Consider the following 21608-nt stretch of genomic DNA (forward strand, 5'->3'; position numbering starts at 1 on the left):
TATTGAATGGCGGAGCAGACTCGAGGGGCCAAATGGCCAACTCTTGGTCTTATTTCTTATGTTTTTATGTTCTTATTTCAGTGAGGACATCCTTACTGAAGGGCAGACATCTCACGCATTGTTTCTTGCTGAGGTTTAGGTAGGAGAATTGCTCCCTGAACACCCTGGGTGAATATGGCCTTCTGCTGCCTTTCTCCCACGCCTCCTCCCTCTTCCAGCAGCTTGTTCTGCTCTGCGTGGCCTCTGTTCATTCTCCAAATCATCCTGTATTCCGAGGGGGATGCCTACTAGTGCAGCCATGTCTGGCAGCATGTAGTTTATAAGAACATAAGAAGTAGGAGCAGGAGTAGGCCATACGGCCCCTCGGGCCTGCTCCGCCATTCAATAGGATCATGGCTGATCCGAACCTAGACTCACGTCCACTTCCCTGCCCGCTCCCCATAACCCTTAATTCCCTTATCAGCTAGGAAACTGTCTATCTCCGTTTTAAATTTATTTAATGTCGCAGCTTCCACAGCTCTCTGAGGTAGCAAATTCCATAGATTTACTACCCTCTGAGTGAAGAAGTTTCTCCTCATCTCAGTTTTGAAAGGGCAGCCCCTTATTCTAAGATTATGCCCCCTAGTTCTAGTCTCACCCATCAGTGGAAACATCCTCCCCGCATCCACCCGATCAAGCCCCCTCACAATCTTATATGTTTTGATAAGATCGCCTCTCATTCTTCTGAATTCCAATGAGTAGAGGCCCAACCTACTCAACCTTTCCTCATAAGTCAACCCCCTCATCTCCGGAATCAACCGAGTGAACCTTCTCTGAACTGCCTCGAGAGCAAGTATATCTTTTCTTAAATATGGAACCCAAAACTGTACGCAGTATTCCAGGGGTGGCCTCACCAGTACCCTGTATAACTGAAGCAAGACTTACCTGCTTTTATACTCCATCCCCCTTGCAATAAAAGCCAAGATTCCATTGGCCTTCCTGATCACCTGCTGTACCTGCATACTAACCTTCTGTGTTTCATGCACTAGGACCCCCAGATCCCTTTGTACTGTAGCACTTTGCAGTTTCTTTCCATTTAGATAATAACTTGCTCATTGATTTTTTCTGCCGAAGTGCATAGCCTCACACTTTCCAACATTATATTCCATCTGCCAAATTTCTGCCCACTCACTTAGCCTGTCTATGTCCTTTTGCAGGTTTTTTATGTCCTCCTCACTCATTGCTTTCCCTCCCATCTTTGTATCGTCGGCAAACTTGGATATGTTGCACTTGGTCCCCTCCTCCAAATCGTTAATATAGATTGTAAAGAGTTGGGGTCCCAGCACTGACCCCTGTGGAACACCACTAGTTACTGATTGCCAGCCCGAGAATGAACCATTTATTCCAACTCTTTGTTTTCTGTTAGATAGCCAATCTTCCACCCATGCCAGTATATTACCCCCATCCCGTGATTTTTTATCTTGTGCAGTAATCTTTTGTGTGGCACCTTGTCAAATGCCTTTTGGAAGTCCAAATACACCACATCCACTGGTTCCCCTTTATCCATCCTGTTTGTTACGTCCTCAAAGAATTCGAGCAAATTTGTCAAGCATGATTTCCCCTTCATAAAACCATGCTGACTCTGTCCGATTAAATTATGCTTATCCAAATGTCCTGTTACTGCTTCCTTAATAATGGACTCCAACATTTTACCAACCACAGATGTTAGGCTAACTGGTCTATAGTTTCCAGCCTTTTGTCTACCTCCCTTTTTAAATAAGGGTGTTACATTAGCAGTTTTCCAATCTGCTGGGACCTTTCCTGAATCCAGGGAGTTTTGGAAAATTACCACCAATGCATCCGCAATCCCTACCACTACTTCTCTCAAGACCCTAGGATGTAAGCCATCAGGTCCAGGGGATTTATCCGCCTTTAGTCCCATTATCTTACCGAGTACCATCTCCTTAGTGATTTTAATCGTGTTTAGCTCCTCCCCCCCATAGCCCCCTGTTTGTCCAGTGTTGGGATATTTTTAGTGTCCTCTACTGTAAAGACTGATACAAAATATTTGTTCAGCGTCTTTGCCATCTCCATGTTCCCCACCACTAATTTCCCGGTCTCATCCTCTAAGGGACCAACATTCACTTTAGCCACCCTATTTCTTTTTATATAACTGTAGAAGCTCTTGCTATCTGTTTTTATATTTTTTGCTACTTTACTTTCATAATCTATCTTCCCTTTCTTAATTAATCTTTTAGTTATTCTTTGCTGGCTTTTAAATGCTTCCCAATCTTCTATCCTCCCACTAGATTTGGCTACTTTATATGCCCTTGTTTTCAGTCGGATACTATCCTTTATTACTTTACTTAGCCACGGATGGCTGTCTTTTCTTTTACGCCCCTTTTTCCTCAGTGGAATATATTTTTCTTGAAAGTTGTGAAATATCTCCTTGAATGTGCACCACTGCTCCTGTACCATCTTACACCTTAATCTATTTTCCCAGTCCACTTTAGTCAACTCTGCTCTCATACCTTCATAGTCTCCTTTATTTAAGCTTAGTACACTGGTTTGAGATCCAACTCTCTCACCCTCCAACTGAATTTGGAATTCAACCATGTTATGGTCACTCATTCCAAGGGGATCCTTTACTAGGACATTTTTTATTAATCCTGTCTCATTACACAGGACCAGATCTAAGATTGCCTGCCCCCTGGTTGGTTCAGTTACATACTGCTCAAGGAACCCATCCCTAATACACTCTATGAACTCTTCCTCAAGGCTGCCCTGCCCAATTTGATTTGCCCAGTCAATATGAAAGTTAAATTCTCCCATGATTATAGCTGTTCCCTTATTACAAGCCCCAACTATTTCCTTTCCTGATTTATACTCCGACCAATAGAGTTGCAACTGTGAGGAGGCCTATAGACTATGCCCATTAGTGACTTTTTCCCCTTATTATTCCTTATCTCCACCCAAACTGTTTCACTATCCTGATCCTTTGACCCAATATCATTTCTCACTATTGCATTGATTCCATCCTTTATTAACATAGCCACCCCACCTCCCTTTCCTTCCTGTCTGTCCTTCCTAATAGTCAAATGTTTGTGCAGAAGCCTTGAAGCCAGCAAAAAGTCCTTCAGCACCTGCCACAGCACTCGCTGTAGACTTTTGTAACTTGAAACAACTATAGAAAGCACCAAACACTTGTAGAATCATACTAACAGCCAGGAGGAATCAACCAGCAACTAACCTGTAATTGTTGATGATGCCTTTAAATAGCGCTGGTGGGGGGACCGTCCTACTGCTGAACATGTGTTCAGCTGTGCGAGCTTAAGAGAGGGCATTGGCTGGAGTTTTGAGCTCCAAAATGGCACTGCTGGCTTCAAATCAGCATTGCACGCTGATTGATGTCACGATGTGCCTGCTCTGCATACTTCCAGCGGATGTTAGCTGCACACGCTAACGCCCTCACCAATATGGCGGCCGGCACAATTCAGTCTACGTGTGTGCGCACGCATCAGATGCCATTTTGGTTCCCAAAAGGCACCCGTAGCGCCCAAACAATGGGTTCTACTGTCTTGTTTTGCACACTTTGTACAAAAATAATAAATTGCAGGACAACGGAGTATTACAGTTTAAACTCTTTAATGAAGCATTAGGTTTGTTCTGACTCACAACAGTACAGCACCGTGTGGACAAAATGGAGTCAGGGCCCTGGGTCTTCCCAAACAATAGTAGTCCTTACAGATGCCTGCAGGCCAATGATAAATCAATATGCAAATGTTACATCCCCTTTCTTTTAAAAGAAAAATGTTATGCATTACTTTCGAACCTTTCTTCTACATAATGTTCTCAGTAGCATCAACATATAAGTAAACTCAACATTTAGCTAGCACTGAAAACATCTCAACGTTTCAATAACGATGTACAGTTTTTTTTTAGGGCAGCAATCCGCCTACACCCTTTGGCAGCTCACAAGTCAAGGATAACTCTAGGCTTGACCTCTCATCCCGATCTTGTGTGGTATGGAACTGAGCATGCTCCTGAATCGGTCAACAAATCAGGTTCAGGTTTCGGTTCAGGCAAGTATGATGTGTTTTGTGTATTGCTCTGTTCATCACACTCTGTTGAACCGATCCTCTCGTCGGAATGACGGTGTTGTTCTTGGTGTTCAGGAGGTGCCTGCGATTGCAGCGGTACACCTGTCCTTCTGGGGTGCGGACGTGATACGATCACTCAGTGTCAGCTGGCTGGATGACGACTGCTGGCTTCCAGTAGTCATGCTCCTGAATTCTGACAGATTCTCCATCGTGCAGCGGTGGCAGTAGTCTAGCTGACCTGTCATAGTATCTCTTTTGGTGTTGCTGTCTCTGTACACATTTTGCATGCACTTACTTGCAGCGGACGACCTGCCAGGGCCTGTCTGGGATACGGTGAGGTATCATGGGCTCTTTGACATTCGATGGGTGGCGTTCTAGACAAATGGAACATTTTCCGACAATGTCCTCAATGTGTTTGCACATTCCGGGCCAAAACAGAATGTCACGTGCTCTTTGTTTGCATTTTTCCATGCCCATACGTCCAGCATGAATTTTTGTCAACGTCTCTTCTCTGAGACTGGTAGGAATGATGATTTTCTCCCCTTTGAAGATGATTCCGTTGATTTGTGACACTTCATCTCTGTGGTTCCAGAATTCAGATATGCTCTGAGGGCATTTCCTCCTTTCCTCAGGCCATCCTTCATGTGTGACTTTGCTCAGCAGTGTGAGTTGTGCATCTTTCTCTGTTCCTGCTCGGATCTCCTTCAGTTTTGAGTCACTCACAGGTAAGCTGTTGTACACCATGTGCACCTGCACATCCATGCCTTCACTGAGGCTGCTGTCCTGGTAGCTAAGAGGCTTTCTGGAGAGCGTGTCTGCGACAGGAATGTCTTTGCCTGGACAGTGAATGATTGTGAAGTCATACTTCTGTAGCTGAAGGATCATTCTCTGTAGCCTTGGTGGGGCTGCGGCTAGTGGTTTCCTCATGATTGACTCGAGGGGCTTGTGGTCGGATTCCACAATGACTTGTCGGCCATAGACATATTGGTGGAAACGCTTATATCCAAACAGAATTGCATATAGCTCTTTCTCGATTTGAGCATAGTTGATTTCACTGTCTGAGAGAGATCTGGAAGCGTAGCCAATGGGCTTTCCTTCTTGCAGTAATACTGCGCCTAGTCCGTACTTTGATGCGTCCACTTGTAGTCTGAGCTCTTTGTTGGGGTCGAAGTAGGCAAGAACTGGTCCTGGTTCTCTGGTGATTAGGTCTTTCATTTTCTGAAATGCTGTGACATGTTGTTTGTCCCACAGGAACTCATTGTATTGTTTGAGCAACTGACGCATGGGTGCGTTGATTTCGGAGAGGCTCGGGGCAAACTTGGCTAAGTAGTTAGCCATGCCTAGTACTGTCTCTAGCTCTGCGCGGTTCTTCGGCGGCTCCATCTTCTTGATGGTGGAGATTTTCTCTGGATCTGGCTTAATGCCATCAGTTGAGAGGCGATGCCCGAAATAACTGATCTCGGTGGATCCGATTATGCTTTTCTCGGGGTTGAGCCAGATACCTTTCTCCCATGATCTTTGTAGCATCGCACGGAGGTTCCTGTCATGTTCCTCTCTATTCCTGCCATAGATGAGGATGTCGTCTACGATTGTGACTACTCCGTCGAGGCCTTCATAGGTTTCGTCGATCTTCCACTGGAATTCATCCTGAGCTGAGAGAAGACCAAATGGTAAACGCAGAAATTGGTAGCATCCAAATGGTGTGTTGAACGTTGTTAGCTTACATGACTCTTCCGTGAGCTTGATAGTCCAATATTCTGATCGTACTTCCATTACACTGAAGTAACGTGCTCCCACTAGCTTGGGTGTGATGTCATCTAGCGTTGGTAGAGGGTAGTGAGGGCGTTTGATAGCCTTGTTCAAATCTCTGGGGTCGAGACAGACTCTGAGCTTGCCAACACATGGTTTCTCAACCACTACTAACGCGTTGACCCACTCTGTCGGTTCTGTTTCCCAGACGATGATTTCTGTATTTTCCATGCTCTGCAGCTCCTCCTTCAGGCGACTACATAGAGCAAGGGGTATCCTTCTTGGTGGGCAAACCACAGGGGTTGCTGCTGGGTCGAGGTGAATAGTGCATTCACCTGGGAATAGTCCGATTCCTTTGAAAACATCAGCAAACTCCTCCATGACTGTCTGCTTCTCAACTGGTGCCGTCAATGATAGCACTAGCTTGACGAGGTCCATGTCTAAACATGCCTTTAGACCTAGCACTGGAGGTGCTTGAGTGTCAATAATGTAAAAGTCCAGCATCATGTCGCTTTCTTTGTACTTGCATTTCATCACGCATGTGCCTTTTACAATGAGCTGCTCACCTCCATAGCCGGTCAGTCTGTGTGAGGTGGGCTGTAGCTCACACTCATCCTTCAAGCTGTGATACTCACTCAGAGGAATTACATTAACCTGAGATCCAGTGTCTAGTTTAAACTTAAGCTCTTTGCCCTGTTTTCCTATCTCAATATCGGCAAAAGCTTGCTCAGTCTCTGAAATCTGTTTTTTCTGTGACACAGAATTAATAAACAGTTCCTCTGCATTTGGCTCTCTATCTGGCATTTGGCTGTCACTCACTGTGTGTACTGCTTTTCCAAAAACTGTCTTGCAAACTTTAGCCAAGTGGTTCTGTTTACCACATTTAGGACATTGCCTTCCTTTGGCATGGCAGTACTCCTTTTCTCCATGCCAGTTGTTTCCACAATATCCATAGTTTTTGAAGCGTTTTATGTCTGTGTCGCCCATTTTTAGAACTCTCGCTGTTCTTTCTGTTCTGAAACACGCTCTCTGGGCAGTGTTCTTTGGTGTGTATCTATCAACTTCGTGCACTGTGTGTTCACTCGAGCTGCTCGTGGCGCCGGTTATGGTTTTGAACTGTGCTTGGGCTACCTCGTGCGATCTAGCTATGTCTATGTCTATAGCGTTAGCCCGGACCCAGCATTCAAAAGTTTCTCTCTTACTTTAGCTGAATGTATTCCAAACACGATGCGGTCTCTGACCATCTCATCTTTATCTGCATATACACAGTCTTTTACCAGCAGTTTTAACTCAGTCACGAACTGTTCAAACGACTCACTAGCTCCTTGTACTTTCTCCTGAAACTTGTACCTAGCGAATATCGTATTTGTCTTGGGCATCACATATGCTTCAAAATGGTCAAAATAACTTTTCAGTGCCTTTGCTTCATCCACGGTGAGAGACCATGTGTTAAAAATGTCTCTCCCTTTTTCTTCGATCCACAGGAGTAGGTAGCTGCATCTTTCTTCCTCCCCTTTGCTTTTCAGTGGACCCGAAAACATCAACTCCACGTTTTGCTTGAACTTGCTCCATTCTCTAGGTACGTTCAAAGATTCCCAATTCATTCGGGGGTAAGGGAGCTCCAACGATGTCCATTTCAAATCCCTGTTCTGACACCATGTCTTGTTTTGCACACTTTGTACAAAAATAATAAATTGCAGGACAACAGAGTATTACAGTTTAAACTCTTTAATGAAGCATTAGGTTTGTTCTGACTCACAACAGTACAGCACCATGTGGACAAAATGGAGTCAGGGCCCTGGGTCTTCCCAAACAATAGTAGTCCTTACAGATGCCTGCAGGCCAATGACAACTCAGCATGTGATCACATGTGAATATAATAGGTATTCCTTACAGATGCCTGCGGGCCAATGATAAATCAATATGCAAATGTTACATCTACCAATCCCAATTTCACACCACCGGAGTCAGAGGACAAGTAGCAGAATGGATAGCAAGCTGGCAACAAAACAAAAAACAGAGAGTAGGCGGTTAAAGGTAGCTACTCGGATTGGCACATGGTGGGAAGTAGTGTTCCACAAGGATCGGTGCTGGGACCATTGTTCACCATTTACATAAACAATTTGGACTTGTGAATCTGAAGTACATTTACCCATAGTCTTCTGCAGAATATTATAAATATTTCCACATTGTTCAGAATTAATGAGGCCTTTCTGACTTGTGGGAAGATTACATGTATTCTACTGAAGGCTTTGGAGTATATCCTTGAATTCAGTTACTGTCACTTTCTTGGCTCGTTAATTGTAAACAATCACAGATCCAACTCTCAGTTGGATTTGTCAGCCTGGCATGCTGGGTTTTGTCAGCTTTCTGGCAGGCTACCCAATAGTATGACCTGTGATAGGAGAGTAATATGTCACAGGGAAGAGATAAACTGATATTGCCTTTATAGCTGTCCATAAGAACTTCTCTTTAAATTCCACGTACTTCTTCCAGATCAAAGATATCATTATAGAAACTCGCATGGATCCCAATTATGATTGTCTTTTTGTACGATAAATGGAACATTTTTGTTCCAATCAAGTGCAGACCTATTTCCTGATTCCACTCCTTTGTTACAGAAATAATATGCATATGTTGGTGCTACTTCCTATTCCTGCTCTTGCTCTGATCTGGAGGAGTTCATTGATTGTGATTTCCATTTTCACCAGGCGTAATCTTCACCGTTCAGAAGAAGTGTTACACTTAAAACATTAACATATCTTTCTCTTTCAGATATTGTCTGACCTGCTATGCATTTTCCATTTTTATATTTTAAAAATTCTAATTTGGGCTGATCAGCAAGCTACACAGAAGGGAGCACCAGGGATCTTTATTTCAAACCAAAACGTAAATAATAAATCTTCCAAACAGTCACTAATTAATGACTAACTAATGAAATTGGGGGAATGTACACCTTTGAAATCTGTTTTTTAAAAATGTGATTTTGTTAGAAAGTTGTTAATTACAGAGAAATCAACAGTTTTCTTCTGTTCTTTTCAGAAGATGAATTTCACCCACTTGCAAGAATTTGGATTAAACTGATTTAAGAAAATGCAGAAAATTCTGATTCAATCCAAAATGCCCTAATTTGGCTTCCAAAACCACTTTGCAGATCCCCTGTACTTGGTCCAGTTCCAAGTGGACATAAGCCCTCAACAAAAAGCAACTGGGAAATTAACAATCAAATCAGAATCTGATGTTATGGAAGTACAGTGTCCATATTGTGCCAAGATATTTTGATACACATTCAAATACAGGATAAGACAGCAACTTAGGGAATGTTTGCAGAGTACGCTTTAAACATGACACACACACACACATACCTTTTCAATTAGCTCATTATAGTTTTTATCCAAAGCCTCAAAATCCCTTCTGGGAATCACGTCCCCATACTCAGCCTTCATTGCATTTAGCTCCACTTGCAACACCTTGAGATCCGCACGAGTCACCTTCAATGCCAACTTCAGCTTTACTGTGTCTTCAACTGCCTCAGCTTTCAAAAAGAAAACAAATTCAACCTGCTTAAAAAAGATGGTCTTACTAGAGTAAGCACATGGTTGCCATATTTAATACCTATCAAAATCATGCAAATACCATACATACTCAGATTTTAAAAGTACTTCTTCAAACAAAATTAGTCAGACAGTAGCCTGACCACATTTGTATGACATTTCTTCTGCCAGCTATTTTAACTGAGATGTTAACAAGCTTATTTTAAACAGGTTAATACTTACATTAAAGTAGCCAATAAGCGTTCCTTTGTTAATATTGCCAACAGTAATTTCTGGGCTATTATTAGTAACATAATTCAACTGTAATACATACACAACAGATTTTTGCTTTTGGTTGGGTCAAACCAGCTATACAGTAGTAAGTTGAAATGTACACTGAAATTCTACATTGTAATGTGCTTATATCCTTACTAAATTGTACTGCAAATAGAACATTTATATGAAATTACATTTTTTTTAAAGTGTGCAATGGGTCAGTAAAGTGAATATGTAACACAAGAAAAAGCTGGAGCATGTTAAATTAGTGAGTTAATCAATAAACTGCAAAATTAATGTATTTTAATAACCCCTCTTCAAGGCCAAAGGTGTTACATTAGACACCCATCATATTGCTCAAGTATCCAATTCAAACTACTGCAAAATCTACACTCACCTGTAGGGTTTCTTTTTGCCCAACATAGAGTACACACTCACCCCCCACCCACCCCTTCTCTCCCTATTGGGCAGACCCAAGATTTAGGGGCCCCAATGGGTACTGGTGCATTTAACCAACTAAAACTGTGTAGCTTACCAGACCATATCTGTAATATATGCACCTTTAAGAGAGGAACTATCTTTTACAGCCCCTGTATACTGCAGTACCAGTAGTGACCACACCTGTCTATAACACCGTGTAGTAATTTGTACAGTTAGTTCCAGCATACCCTCTGTTCAGTAAACACCTGTTATTACCGTTCTCCTGCAGTCCGTGTGTTATTGATACGCGGACACTACAGTGGCGACGAGCAGGTTCAAACTCACCTGCAGTACTGCATCACCTCACGGGGATCCATCCCTGAAAAGAAGCTTCTTGGAGGTTGAAGCCAGAGCAACGGGCGTCGACCGTGGGCAACCGCCCAGTGATCCATCGGAGTTCAGAGAATCGCAGGGGAAGCTGTGGAGAGCTGGGCTTGGCTCTCCAGTCAAGGTGTTCCAGCAAATCGGGCTGGTAGCAGGTAGTGCGCTGACCCTTCCCGGACTGCGGCGGGCTAGAGCTCGATCGAGCGGCTCTGCAAGGGGGCCAAGCAGCGTCGTCGGGAAGGAAAAGAGAGAGAGAGGGTGGAGCGCACAGGGCGCGGCCGGTGCTCAAGAGCCGGGCAGCATTAAAGAAAATAAAAAAGGGGGAAGGAAAAGAGACGCGCAGTGGACAGCGTCGAAGAAGAATAAAACGAAGAAAATTAATTAACAAAAGAGAGACGCGCAGAAAGCCGCGGGGCACCGCCATTACTATTTAGAATGCTAGGAGCAGCATTGGCAGCAGGGGGAAGAAGGAAAAGTGCGGGAGGCGCCATTTTAATCCATTGAGGAAGAAGGAAAAGTGCGGCAGGCGCCATTTTAAACCACCCAAGATGCCGAAGAGTGGCAGCATCACTGCTTTCGACAACGAAATAGAAGACTGGACCACGTATGTGGAAAGAATTGAAGTGTACTGCAAGGCAAATGAGGTGGCCGATGAAAAGAAGGCATCGGTATTATTAAATTTGATGGGCGCGAAAACGTACGGCCTATTGCGGAATTTAATTACCCCAGCTAAACTAATGGAGAAAAGCTTTGAAGAGATTGTCAATATCTTACAGGAACATCTAAACCCTACACCGCTGCCGATAGCAGAAAGATTCAAGTTCCATAAAAGAAACCAGCACAAAGACGAGAGTAATGCTGACTATCTTACGGAACTACGCGAGTTATCGAAACATTGCCAGTTCGGAGCAGGACTGGCAGATACCTTAAGGGATAAGTTTGTCTGCAGGCTCCAGAATGAAGGAACCCAGAAACGACTACTTTTGGAAAAGGACCTTATGCTAGAAAAGGCTTTCAGCGTGGCAGTATCCTACAAAGCAGCAGCACGGGGAGCTGCGGAAATACAACAGAAACCGCAAGAATATAGCACCAAGGAAATGGCATATGGAGCAGAAAAGTGCTATCGCTGCGGCAGAACAACCCATGACCAGAAGGATTGCTGGTTTAAGGACAAAGTATGCAGGCAATGTGGAAAAGTGGGACATATAGCACGAGTCTGCAGGTCGGGAAAGAAAACCAACACTAAAAGAACTACTAAGGAAAAGTACAAGTACAAAAGATGACGGACAGTAGTTCAGAAGATCAGAAGAGTGATAATGACTCCGGGAGCAGGAGACTAAGTTGTCTAAAGTTACACAACGTGATCGCAAAGGAGGATCACCGAACCATTTGGGTCACCCTCATGATAGCAGGGTCCCAAGTAAAGATGGAATTGGACACAGGATCAGCCCTAACAGTCATGAATCGACGAGACTACGAGCGGCTATTCTCACACATACCCTTGAAGGACACGTCCATTGTCTTGAAGACATATACGGGGCAAAAAGTCTACCCCAGAGGAAAAATAAGGGTGCCCGTTAAATACAACGGCAAGGAAACACAGAAACTGTATCTATATATACTACAAGATGGAGGGCCACCATTATTGGGACGTGAATGGATCCGAAAAATACAATTGGATTGGCATTCCATTCAGGCGCTAACTGTGGCTGACAAAAAGGATGACGACGTCACACCTGGACGACTGTCAAAAATTCTAACGGACGCGAAAGAGGTGTTCCAGCAAGGACTTGGGACTCTAAAAGGCGTAACGGCAACGATAAAAATTGAAGATAATGCAAACCCAAAATTTTTTAAGGCCAGACCGGTACCGTATGCGATCCGCCCAGCCGTCAAAGCAGAGCTGGAGCGTCTGGAGCATTCGGGTGTGCTGTCCAAGGTGGACTGGAGCGAGTGGGCCACACCCATCATTCCTGTAATGAAGAAATCATTGAGCAGCATGCCTGGGGAGCCGAAGAAGGTTCGCATCTGTGGGGACTTTAAGGTAACTGTGAACCCAGTCCTTCACACAGTACAATATCCACTTCCGTGGATAGAAGATATTTTCACCTCACTATCTGGAGGGAAACGGTTTACGAAGATTGATCTGGCCCAAGCGTATCTGCAAATGGAGGTAGAAGAAGCATCTAGAAAATACCTCACAATAAACACTCACAAAGGTCTTTACCAGTACAACTGACTGGTATTCGGGGTAGCATCAGCTCTGGCTATTTGGCAGAGGGCGATGGAACAAGTCCTGCAAGGGATCCCGGGGACCCAGTGTTATTTGGACGACATCCTGGTTACGGCCGAAAATGACAGTGAGCACCTTGCCAACCTGGAGCAGGTGCTCACTAGATTACAAGAATATGGGCTACGAGCCAACCGCCCCAAATGCGAGTTTTTCAGGAAACAAATCTCGTATTGTGGCCACGTGATTGATGAAGAGGGGTTACATAAGTCCCCAGACAAGATTGAGGCAGTAGTGAAGGCTCCAGCACCGGAAAATGTGTCGCAACTGAGGTCGTTCCTCGGGTTGGTGAACTACTACCATAAGTTCTTGCCAAATTTGTCTACAATTCTGCACCCACTGAACGCCCTGCTGCAAACTGGAGTAGCATGGAAATGGAGTGATGAGTGTAAGCGTGCCTTTCAGAAATGTAAATGCCTAATCACTTCAAAAGAAGTATTGGCCCACTACAATCCAACACTACCGATTCGGTTGGCATGTGATGCGTCTCCATACGGCATTGGAGCGGTGCTGTCGCACAAATTCCTTGACGGTTCAGAGAGGCCAATAGCCTTTGCGTCACGCTCGTTAACCTCAGCCGAGCGTAACTACGCCCAGATTGACAGGGAGGCCCTCAGCCTGGTGTGGGGGTGAAGAAGTTCAATCACTATCTGCACGGGCAGAAATTCACCTTACTGACTGATCACCAGCCTCTTGTCTCCATTTTTAACCCAAAGAAGGGCGTTCCGGTGATGACGGCGCAACGGCTGCAAAGATGGTCCCTTTTTCTAGGGGCACATCAATACGACATAGAGTATAAGGGCACGAAACAGCATGGAAACGCTGATGGGCTGTCGTGCCTGCCGCTGCCTACGGTGGAGGAAGCACCTGCAGTGGACCCTGTTGAGATATTCCACTCGACCATAGTTGAATGTCTACCTGTTACAAACTCAAGTATAGAGAAGGAAACCCGAAATGACCCGACACTCTCTCGGGTCTATGATTTGACGGTGAAGGGATGGCCAGCACATGGCGACTCACTGTTGCCAGCATTCTCGCCAAGGAGAGAACAGCTGTCAGTGTGCCGGGGGACCTTGATGTGTTGATCCCGAGTGGTAATTCCACCCAAGTTGAGAGATAGAGTGCTCAATGAGCTTCATGAGGGTCATCTGGGAGGGGTAAAAATGAAGGGCCTAGCCAGGGCGTTTGTGTGGTGGCCGGGAATCGATAAAGAAATCGAGGAAATGACCAAGAGATGCACGGGATGCCAGAAAGTCCAAAACGCTCCACCACAGGCCCCGCTACACCCATGGGAGTGGCCCTCATCTCCATGGCAACGGGTACACATTGATTTTGCTGGTCCATTTATGGACTCAATGTTTTTAATCGCCGTGGATGCACATTCGAAATGGCCAGAGGTCATCAAAATGTCCTCCACCACCACGGAGAAAACTATTGCAGTCCTACGGACCATCTTCACCAGGAATGGCTTGCCAGAACAGATTTGCTCCGACAATGGACCACAGTTTGTGTCCGAGGATTTCCGGAGGTTTTTGAGGAATAATGGGGTAAAGCATTACACATCCGCCCCATATCATCCAGCCACAAATGGATTGGCTGAGAGGTTTGTTCAAACCTTTAAAAAAGCAATAAAGGCGATGTATAATGACAACATACCACTGCAACACAAGGTGGATAATTTCTTGTTTGCTTACCGGAATGCGACACATGCAGTCACCAACCAAGCTCCAGCCATGATGTTCTTTAACCGAAGGTTAAGATGTTGCCTGGATTTGCTCAAACCAAACATAAGACGAGATGTTGAGAATAAGCAATTCCAGCACATCAATGAGAAGCCAACCAGGAGCTTCAAGATAGGGCAACCAGTCTTGGCCTGCAACTACCGAACAGAAAAATGGCAGCCAGGAACGATATGCACACGGCAGGGACCACTAATGTACACAGTGGACGTTGGAGAGAGCATCGTGAGACGCCATGTTGACCAGATTCTAGAGTCACAGGAACAAGTCAACCCCATGCCTCGCCCATACGTACCTGGTGATGAACCCGAAGTACAGATTGCGTCTACCTCAGAATCAGTGGTATTGGAAGCTGACGAACCAACCAATGACAATGAGCCAGAATCGACTCCGCCGCAAGAACAGGATACTCGAGAAAGGCGCTATCCAGACAGGATCAGGAAGCCTCCTCAAAGACTGAATTTATAAATGATTACTTTCAGCTGATGTATATAGTACAAAGAAAATTGTAATTGTAATGAGTTATTATTTAATTGTTAAATGAATCTTATGTACTGTTTATCTAAAAGGGGAGGAATTGTAATGTATGTACCTTTAAGAGAGGAACTATCTTTTACAGCCCCTGTATACTGCAGTACCAGTAGTGACCACACCTGTATATAACACCGTGTAGTAATTTGTACAGTTAGTTCCAGCATACCCTCTGTTCAGTAAACACCTGTTATTACCGTTCTCCTGCAGTCCGTGTGTTATTGATTCGCGGACACTACAATATCATTGTTAACTTTTTTGTTCCTTGTCCAGCTGGAACCACACCACCCATTAAGGCTTCAGCCTGCAGGCTAACATGGAGCTCAGTAGGAGATATCCCAGTGATAGGTCTACCCTTCTGGATTCCAAGAATGAGCCAGCTGGCTAGTCAAGAATCAACAATACCTTGGAGTATCAAATTACCAAAACTGCCACAAAGAGTGGACTTGGTTCCAAACTTCCATCTCCTGTTATCTTGAAACCACCTTGATCCCAAAGCAACCCTATCTCATACACAAGGAGGATAGTTACTAGTTGATTATTAGACAACTGAAGTGTACAATCCCGACTATCATATTTCACCTTCGTATACATGAGAATCTTTTGACTCTTCTTGCTGATATCGCAGATTATTTATATCTGAAATCAGAAGTTTGCGCGCATCATGTTGGTCTCGATATCGTTCATATTCAGCTGCCAGCTCTTCCTGAAGTTTACTGACCTGACAAAGGCATAAAAATTAACAAAAAATCAGTACTATTGAATCTCTGCATGTCAGTCTTTATTTTAAAACTTATTTTTGTGTGATTTTTGTCCTCATCAAGGTGAGGGATGTTGGTGATGGAGTATGGAACACTTTCCATTTTTGGAACTTAGTGTCAGCATTAAGCAGTCCCAACCACTAGATTCAGAGATCAGCTCAGTCTACTCTACTCCAAAAATATTCCTCAGCCCAAACCTCAGCTGTGGTTGTGTAAGTCATATTAAGGAATATTGGCCCAAAAATTGGGCTACTTACTGCCACCCATTAACGCTGGAATCATGGTGAAAAATGGCAGCTGCCACTTTAACACCCTTCTCTGGCGCAGGATTCAGCAGCCGTCATTTTGGTGAGGGCCTTAGCTCTGCCGATAGCCGACTTAATGTCACGCTCTGGAAACTTCAACCTTAGTCCTAAGCTTGCTCTGAAAAGCAAGCATGCAGCAGACTGACAGAGACGCTGTCAGCACTTCTTAAAGGGACACACACATCTTTCAGCTAAGTTTGCATTTAAGCTTTTCTGCTTTTACTTCAGAGTTACAGCATCCGCTCACAGAGGGAAGAGGAAGACGCAGAAGAATAAGACGCAGAAGAATAAGACGCAGAAGAATAAGACGCAGAAGAGGAGGACGCAGAAGAGGAGGACGCAGAAGAGGAGGACGCAGAAGAGGAGGACGCAGAAGAGGAGGACGCAGAAGAGGAAGACGCAGAAGAGGAAGACGCAGAAGAGGAAGACGCAGAAGAGGAAGACGCAGTAGAGGAAGACGCAGTAGAGGAAGACGCAGTAGAGGAAGACGCAGTAGAGGAAGACGCAGTAGAGGAAGACGCAGTAGAGGAAGACGCAGTAGAGGAAGACGCAGAAGAGGAAGACGCAGAAGAGGAAGACGCAGTAGAGGAAGACGCAGAAGAGGAAGAAGCATAAGAGGAGGATGCAATCCAGACAGTCTCTTTCTGGCCGGGATATCCGGGATGGAATCATCCGCCTGTGGTACCAGTGACCACAACCCCAATTCCCCTTTCAACATTTGTCCCACACCTTACCTTCTTTCTGCTACTGACCAGCACAGTGTCCTCTTGACCACAATGCTGAAATAAAAGCTTCCACAAAACAAACTTTCCAATCCAACTTTATACATCTATCTATCCAATATGATATAAAGAAATCAATTAATCACCTTTATGCATTCCCTTAGTGACTGTCTTGTGTGTGCCTTTGCCTATCCTATTGATGTCATGCTTTCCAACCCAGTGGCTGCAGCATGGCTGGTGGAAGGCTGCTGACTTTCAGTGGGGGACACTGCAAATGGCCTTGCTGGTCGACCTTGAGGAGCTGGTGGCTGGGAGTGTGAAATCGAGTGACGGTGTTTCTTCTTCACTCTCCTCTCCTTCTTCTTGGTCAACCACTGGCTGAGCAGGCTGCATTTCTTGGGTGTGTGAAATGAGGAAGGCACAAGGGTGGTGTTGTGGTGAGGCGAAGGCAGGAAAATAAGAGGTGCATGCAAGAAGGAGGATAATGTATGAGGATACTAGCATCTTGTATCCTTTCAGCCCTGCCACTGGCAAAGGGCTCAGCCATGCTCCTGCCAAAAATGGACAGCACCATCTCCTCCAAGGGGGTGATGTGAAGCTAGGAATGGGAGGTGTGCCTCATGTTTGGTACAGATTGTTGGTAGGTGAGTGGTTGGGTTGGGGGGGGGGTGGGAGGGACGAGAGTCGTGCATTGAGAAGTGTGTGAGGCTAGTGGTGCAGTTCGTAGGAGATGGCTTTTGAAGATGCATTCACTAAACTTGACCACTGGTCTGGCACTGAAGCCAGATCATGGGGACGACACTGCTGGCAGTGATGACCTCGGTGATCTGGTCCCATATCCTACTTTCTGGAGTGCCTCCTCACCCCTGTGGGTAGAGGACCTTTCTTGCAGTGCTGAACCCCTGCACAAAGCTGGAGTGCTGCGGGCGAGACCCGGGGTGCCCCTTCCCTGGCTTGCTGAGCCATTTGTGGTAGTGCTGAAGCACTTTTCCCATTTTCTTTAGGTGCGGAAGGCAATTCAGCTTTAAGAGCTGAAGAAGAAGCACTGAGAGTAACAAGGGCATAAATGTACTCTGGGTGGGGGACTTCAATGTCCATCACCAAGAGTGGCTCGGTAGCACCAATACTGACCGAGCTGGCCGAGTCCTAAAGGACATAGCTGCCTGTCTGGGCCTGCGACAGATGGTGAGAGAACCAACACGAGGGAAAAACCTACTTGACCTTGTCCTCACCAATCTACCTGTAGCAGATGCATCTGTCCATGACAGTATTGGTAGCAGTGACCACCGCACAGTCATTGTGGAGACAAAGTCCCGTTTTCACACTGAGGACACCCTCCATCGTGTTGTGTAACACTACCACAGTGATAAATGTGAAAAATTCAGAACAGACCTAGCAGCTCAAAACTGGGCATCCATGAGGCGCTGTGGGTCATTTGCAGCAGCAGAACTGTATTCCACCACAATCTGTAACCTCATGGACTGGCCTGCAGTCCGCATGATGTCAAAAGGGGAGTCAGGTCTGACTGCAGTGTTAAACAAACATGCAGAACTCTTCAATGGGGAACTTGGGAGCATGAAAAAGATCAGCGTGAGACTGGACATTAAACCTGACAGCAAGCCGAAGTTTCACAAAGCCCGACCTGTACCCTATGCAATTAGGCCAAAAGTTGAGGTTAACTTGGAGGCCTTAGTCGAGAATGGAGTCCTGGAGCCTGTGAGCGTGAGCAAATGGGCCACACCCATTGTTCCTGTCCTGAAAAAGGATGGATCTGTTCGAATCTGTGGGGATTTTAAAGTGACTATTAACCCGGTGCTGTCTGCGGAACAGTACCCTCTTCCCCTCATTGATGATCTTTTTACGGGCCTGGCCGGAGGGCAAAAGTTCAGCAAAATAGACTTATGCCAGGCTTATCTACAAATGCATGTCGATGACAAATCAAAGGAGCTGCTGACAATTGTGACACACAAGGGGCTATACAGGTACTGCCGCCTTCCGTTTGGAATTACGTCGACCCCTGCTCTATTCCAAAGGGCAATGGATCAGATTTTGAGTGGACTGCCAGGAGTCCAGTGCTACCCGGACGACATCCTTGTCACTGGGACAAATGAGGAGGATCATCTTCTGAACTTGGATGCGACACTACAACGACTGAAAGAGTACAGACTCAGAGTTCGTAAAGACAAATGTGAATTCTTTCAGTCTTCAGTTGAGTACCTGGGGCATGTGATTGACGCTACTGGCCTGCATAAGGCGCCGCCAAAGGTCAAGGCGATCGTGGAGGCCCCAGCACCCCAGAATGTGAGCCAGTTACGTTCATTTCTGGGGCTACTTAACTACTATGGGAAGTTTATTCCAGACTTAGCAACATTGCTGAAGCCGTTACATCAGTTGCTATGTCAAGGCAAAATATGGAAATGGACTGAACTGTGCAACGAAGCTTTCGCCCAAGCAAAGAAAGCATTGCTGAATTCGGAGGTCCTGACACACTTCGACCCAAAGCTACCCATGCAGCTAGCATGTGATGCATCACCATATGGTGTGGGAGCAGTCATATCCCACATCATGCCTTCGGGTGAAGAGAAACCTATTGCCTTTGCATCACGCACCTTGAACAAGGCCAAGAGTAACTATGCGCAGATCGAGCGCGAGGCCTTGGGAATCGTTTTTGGAATTCGAAAATTTCATCAGTACCTGTTTGGGAGAAGGTTCACACTCCTGACAGACCACCGTCCATTGACTTCAATCTTCGGGCCCCACACCGGAATTCCATCTCTCGCTGCAAGCAGGATGCAAAGGTGGGCTTTACTGTTGTCAGGACACACATACGACATAAAATATCGCAAATCAGACTTGCACGGCAACGCAGACGGTCTCTCGAGGCTACCCTTGCCTGTTACTCCCCCAGAGCCTCGTCAGATAGACATCTTCTACTTTAGACAAGTGGAGGGAGCACCTGTCACTGCAGTTCAGGTGCGAAGGTACACCCGCAACGATCCAGTCCTGTCTGAGGTAATGGACGATGTCATTCGAGGGAGAGCGATAGGAGATTCTCCTAGTTTGAAACCTTACGTTTCAAAAAGAAATGAGCTCTCCATCCAGGCAGGTTGTCTTCTTTGGGGACGCCGTGTCATCATTCCGCTACCTCTGAGGGAACCTATACTGCAACAACTTCATACAGGCCACAGTGGGATGGTTCGGATGAAGGATATGGCAAGAAGCTACTTCTGGTGGCCAGGTCTCGATGGGAATATTGAGGAGAAAGCCAAAACATGTTCCCCATGTCAAAGGGTCCGGAATGTTCCACAGCTGGCAACCCTACACCCCTGGGATTGGCCTGCAGAAGTGTGGCAGCGAGTACATGTGGACTTCGCCGGTCCTTTCGAAGGGAAGATGTTTATGGTGGTTGTGGACGCTCGTAGCAAGTGGCCGGAGGTCGCTGTGATGAGGTCTACCACGGCAGAGAAAACAATTGAGAAACTTGGTGAGATGTTCAGCCGTTATGGCTCACCGGAACAACTCGTAAGTGACAACGGTCCACAATTTGTATCACAGGAGTTTGCAACCTTCCTGCATGTGAATGGTGTCCAACACATCAGGTCTGCGCCCTATCATCCCTCTACTAACGGCCAGGCAGAAAGGTTTGTGCAAACTTTGAAGCACGCCTTGAAGGCATCGCAAGGTCAGGGCTCAATCCACCAATGTCTGAACAGCTTCCTGTTGTCCTACAGGAACGAGCCGCATGCCACAACCAAAACTTCCCCCGTTTCGCTCATGATGAAGAGGCAGTTGCGGACAAGTTTTGACTTACTCAAACCTCCAAGGGCAGAACAGGTTGTCCATTGTCAACAACAAGCTCAAGTTGAAAAGAGAGAGAAAAGAGCCAAGGAGAGATGGTTTCATCCGGGAGAGCACGTCCTAGCTCGAAACTACAACACTAGACCGAAATGGGTTCCTGCTACGGTGATCGCGCAGACGGGCCCTGTGTCTTACATGGTTGAGACTGCTGAGGACGTCGTCTGGAGAAGACACACAGATCAACTGTTGCTCGGAGCAGAGACAGCCACAGAGGCTCCAATGGCTGATTGGCCTGAACTGTTTCCGGATGATACCGCAAACCAGCATCCTTTGCCACAGTGCTCTTCTCCAACACAGGAAGTCAAAGAGACTGTTCCACCTGTGCAAACTCCTGACTTTCAACTGACACAGGCACCTTCTCCATCCAGGCCTGTGTCAATGCCTACTGCTGTGGAAGCCAGCGATGACCGCCGGTATCCTGTCAGAGAGCGGCGGCCTCCAAGACGTTTGGATCTGTAGGCTTAGTGACTTACCCACAAGACTGGGGCAGAATAAACCCCAGGGTAAAGTCAGGGTTTGAGGCAGTCTACCTCTACCCTAGGTTCGTTGAGTGCATTGAAAGTAACTTACCTGTTGAGGAATGATGTGGACCTTCCATTTAAGAGGGGAGGAAATGTTATGTATTGTGTGTTCTCCTCCCACCTGTGGTGGCGCTGTCACAGGAGATAAATGGTTGGGTGTTCTCTGTTAAGTTTTAGCTCTCTTTGTTCGGAACTTGCCAGAACTTCCTTTCCTTCCAATAATGCACTTCATGTTTGAATCTCTGAGTTGAGTCCTAAATTGTGTCTAGGTAGAAAGGTACCGACACAACAATGACCTGGCATATCCCTCACTCTACCATTAACATCAAGCCAGGGGACCAACCCTGGTTCAATAAGGAGTGTAGTAGAGCATGCCAGGAGCAGTACCAGGCATACCTAAAAATGCGGTGCCAACCTGGGGAAGCTGCAACATGCATGCT

The 21608-nt window shown here is 45.8% G+C and overlaps 1 protein-coding gene across 2 annotated transcripts in view; it reads right to left on the bottom strand.

The window, feature by feature from the left end:
* The window catches only part of tsnaxip1 (translin-associated factor X interacting protein 1), a 158356-nt gene that overhangs the window by 52864 nt on the left and 83884 nt on the right, over positions 1 to 21608 (bottom strand). For both annotated transcript variants that reach the window (XM_085991314.1, XM_085991315.1), the window contains exons 7-8: positions 15584 to 15722; positions 9194 to 9363 (exon numbers count right to left, since the gene is read on the bottom strand). In XM_085991314.1, coding sequence (XP_085847440.1) covers positions 9194 to 9363; positions 15584 to 15722 — 309 coding nt within the window. The remainder of the gene's footprint in view (positions 1 to 9193; positions 9364 to 15583; positions 15723 to 21608) is intronic.

The sequence above is a fragment of the Somniosus microcephalus genome, chromosome 6 (assembly GCF_052327205.1).
Source record: "Somniosus microcephalus isolate GS21.2 chromosome 6, FLI_Smic_1.0, whole genome shotgun sequence".
Classification (NCBI taxonomy): Eukaryota; Metazoa; Chordata; class Chondrichthyes; order Squaliformes; family Somniosidae; genus Somniosus; species Somniosus microcephalus.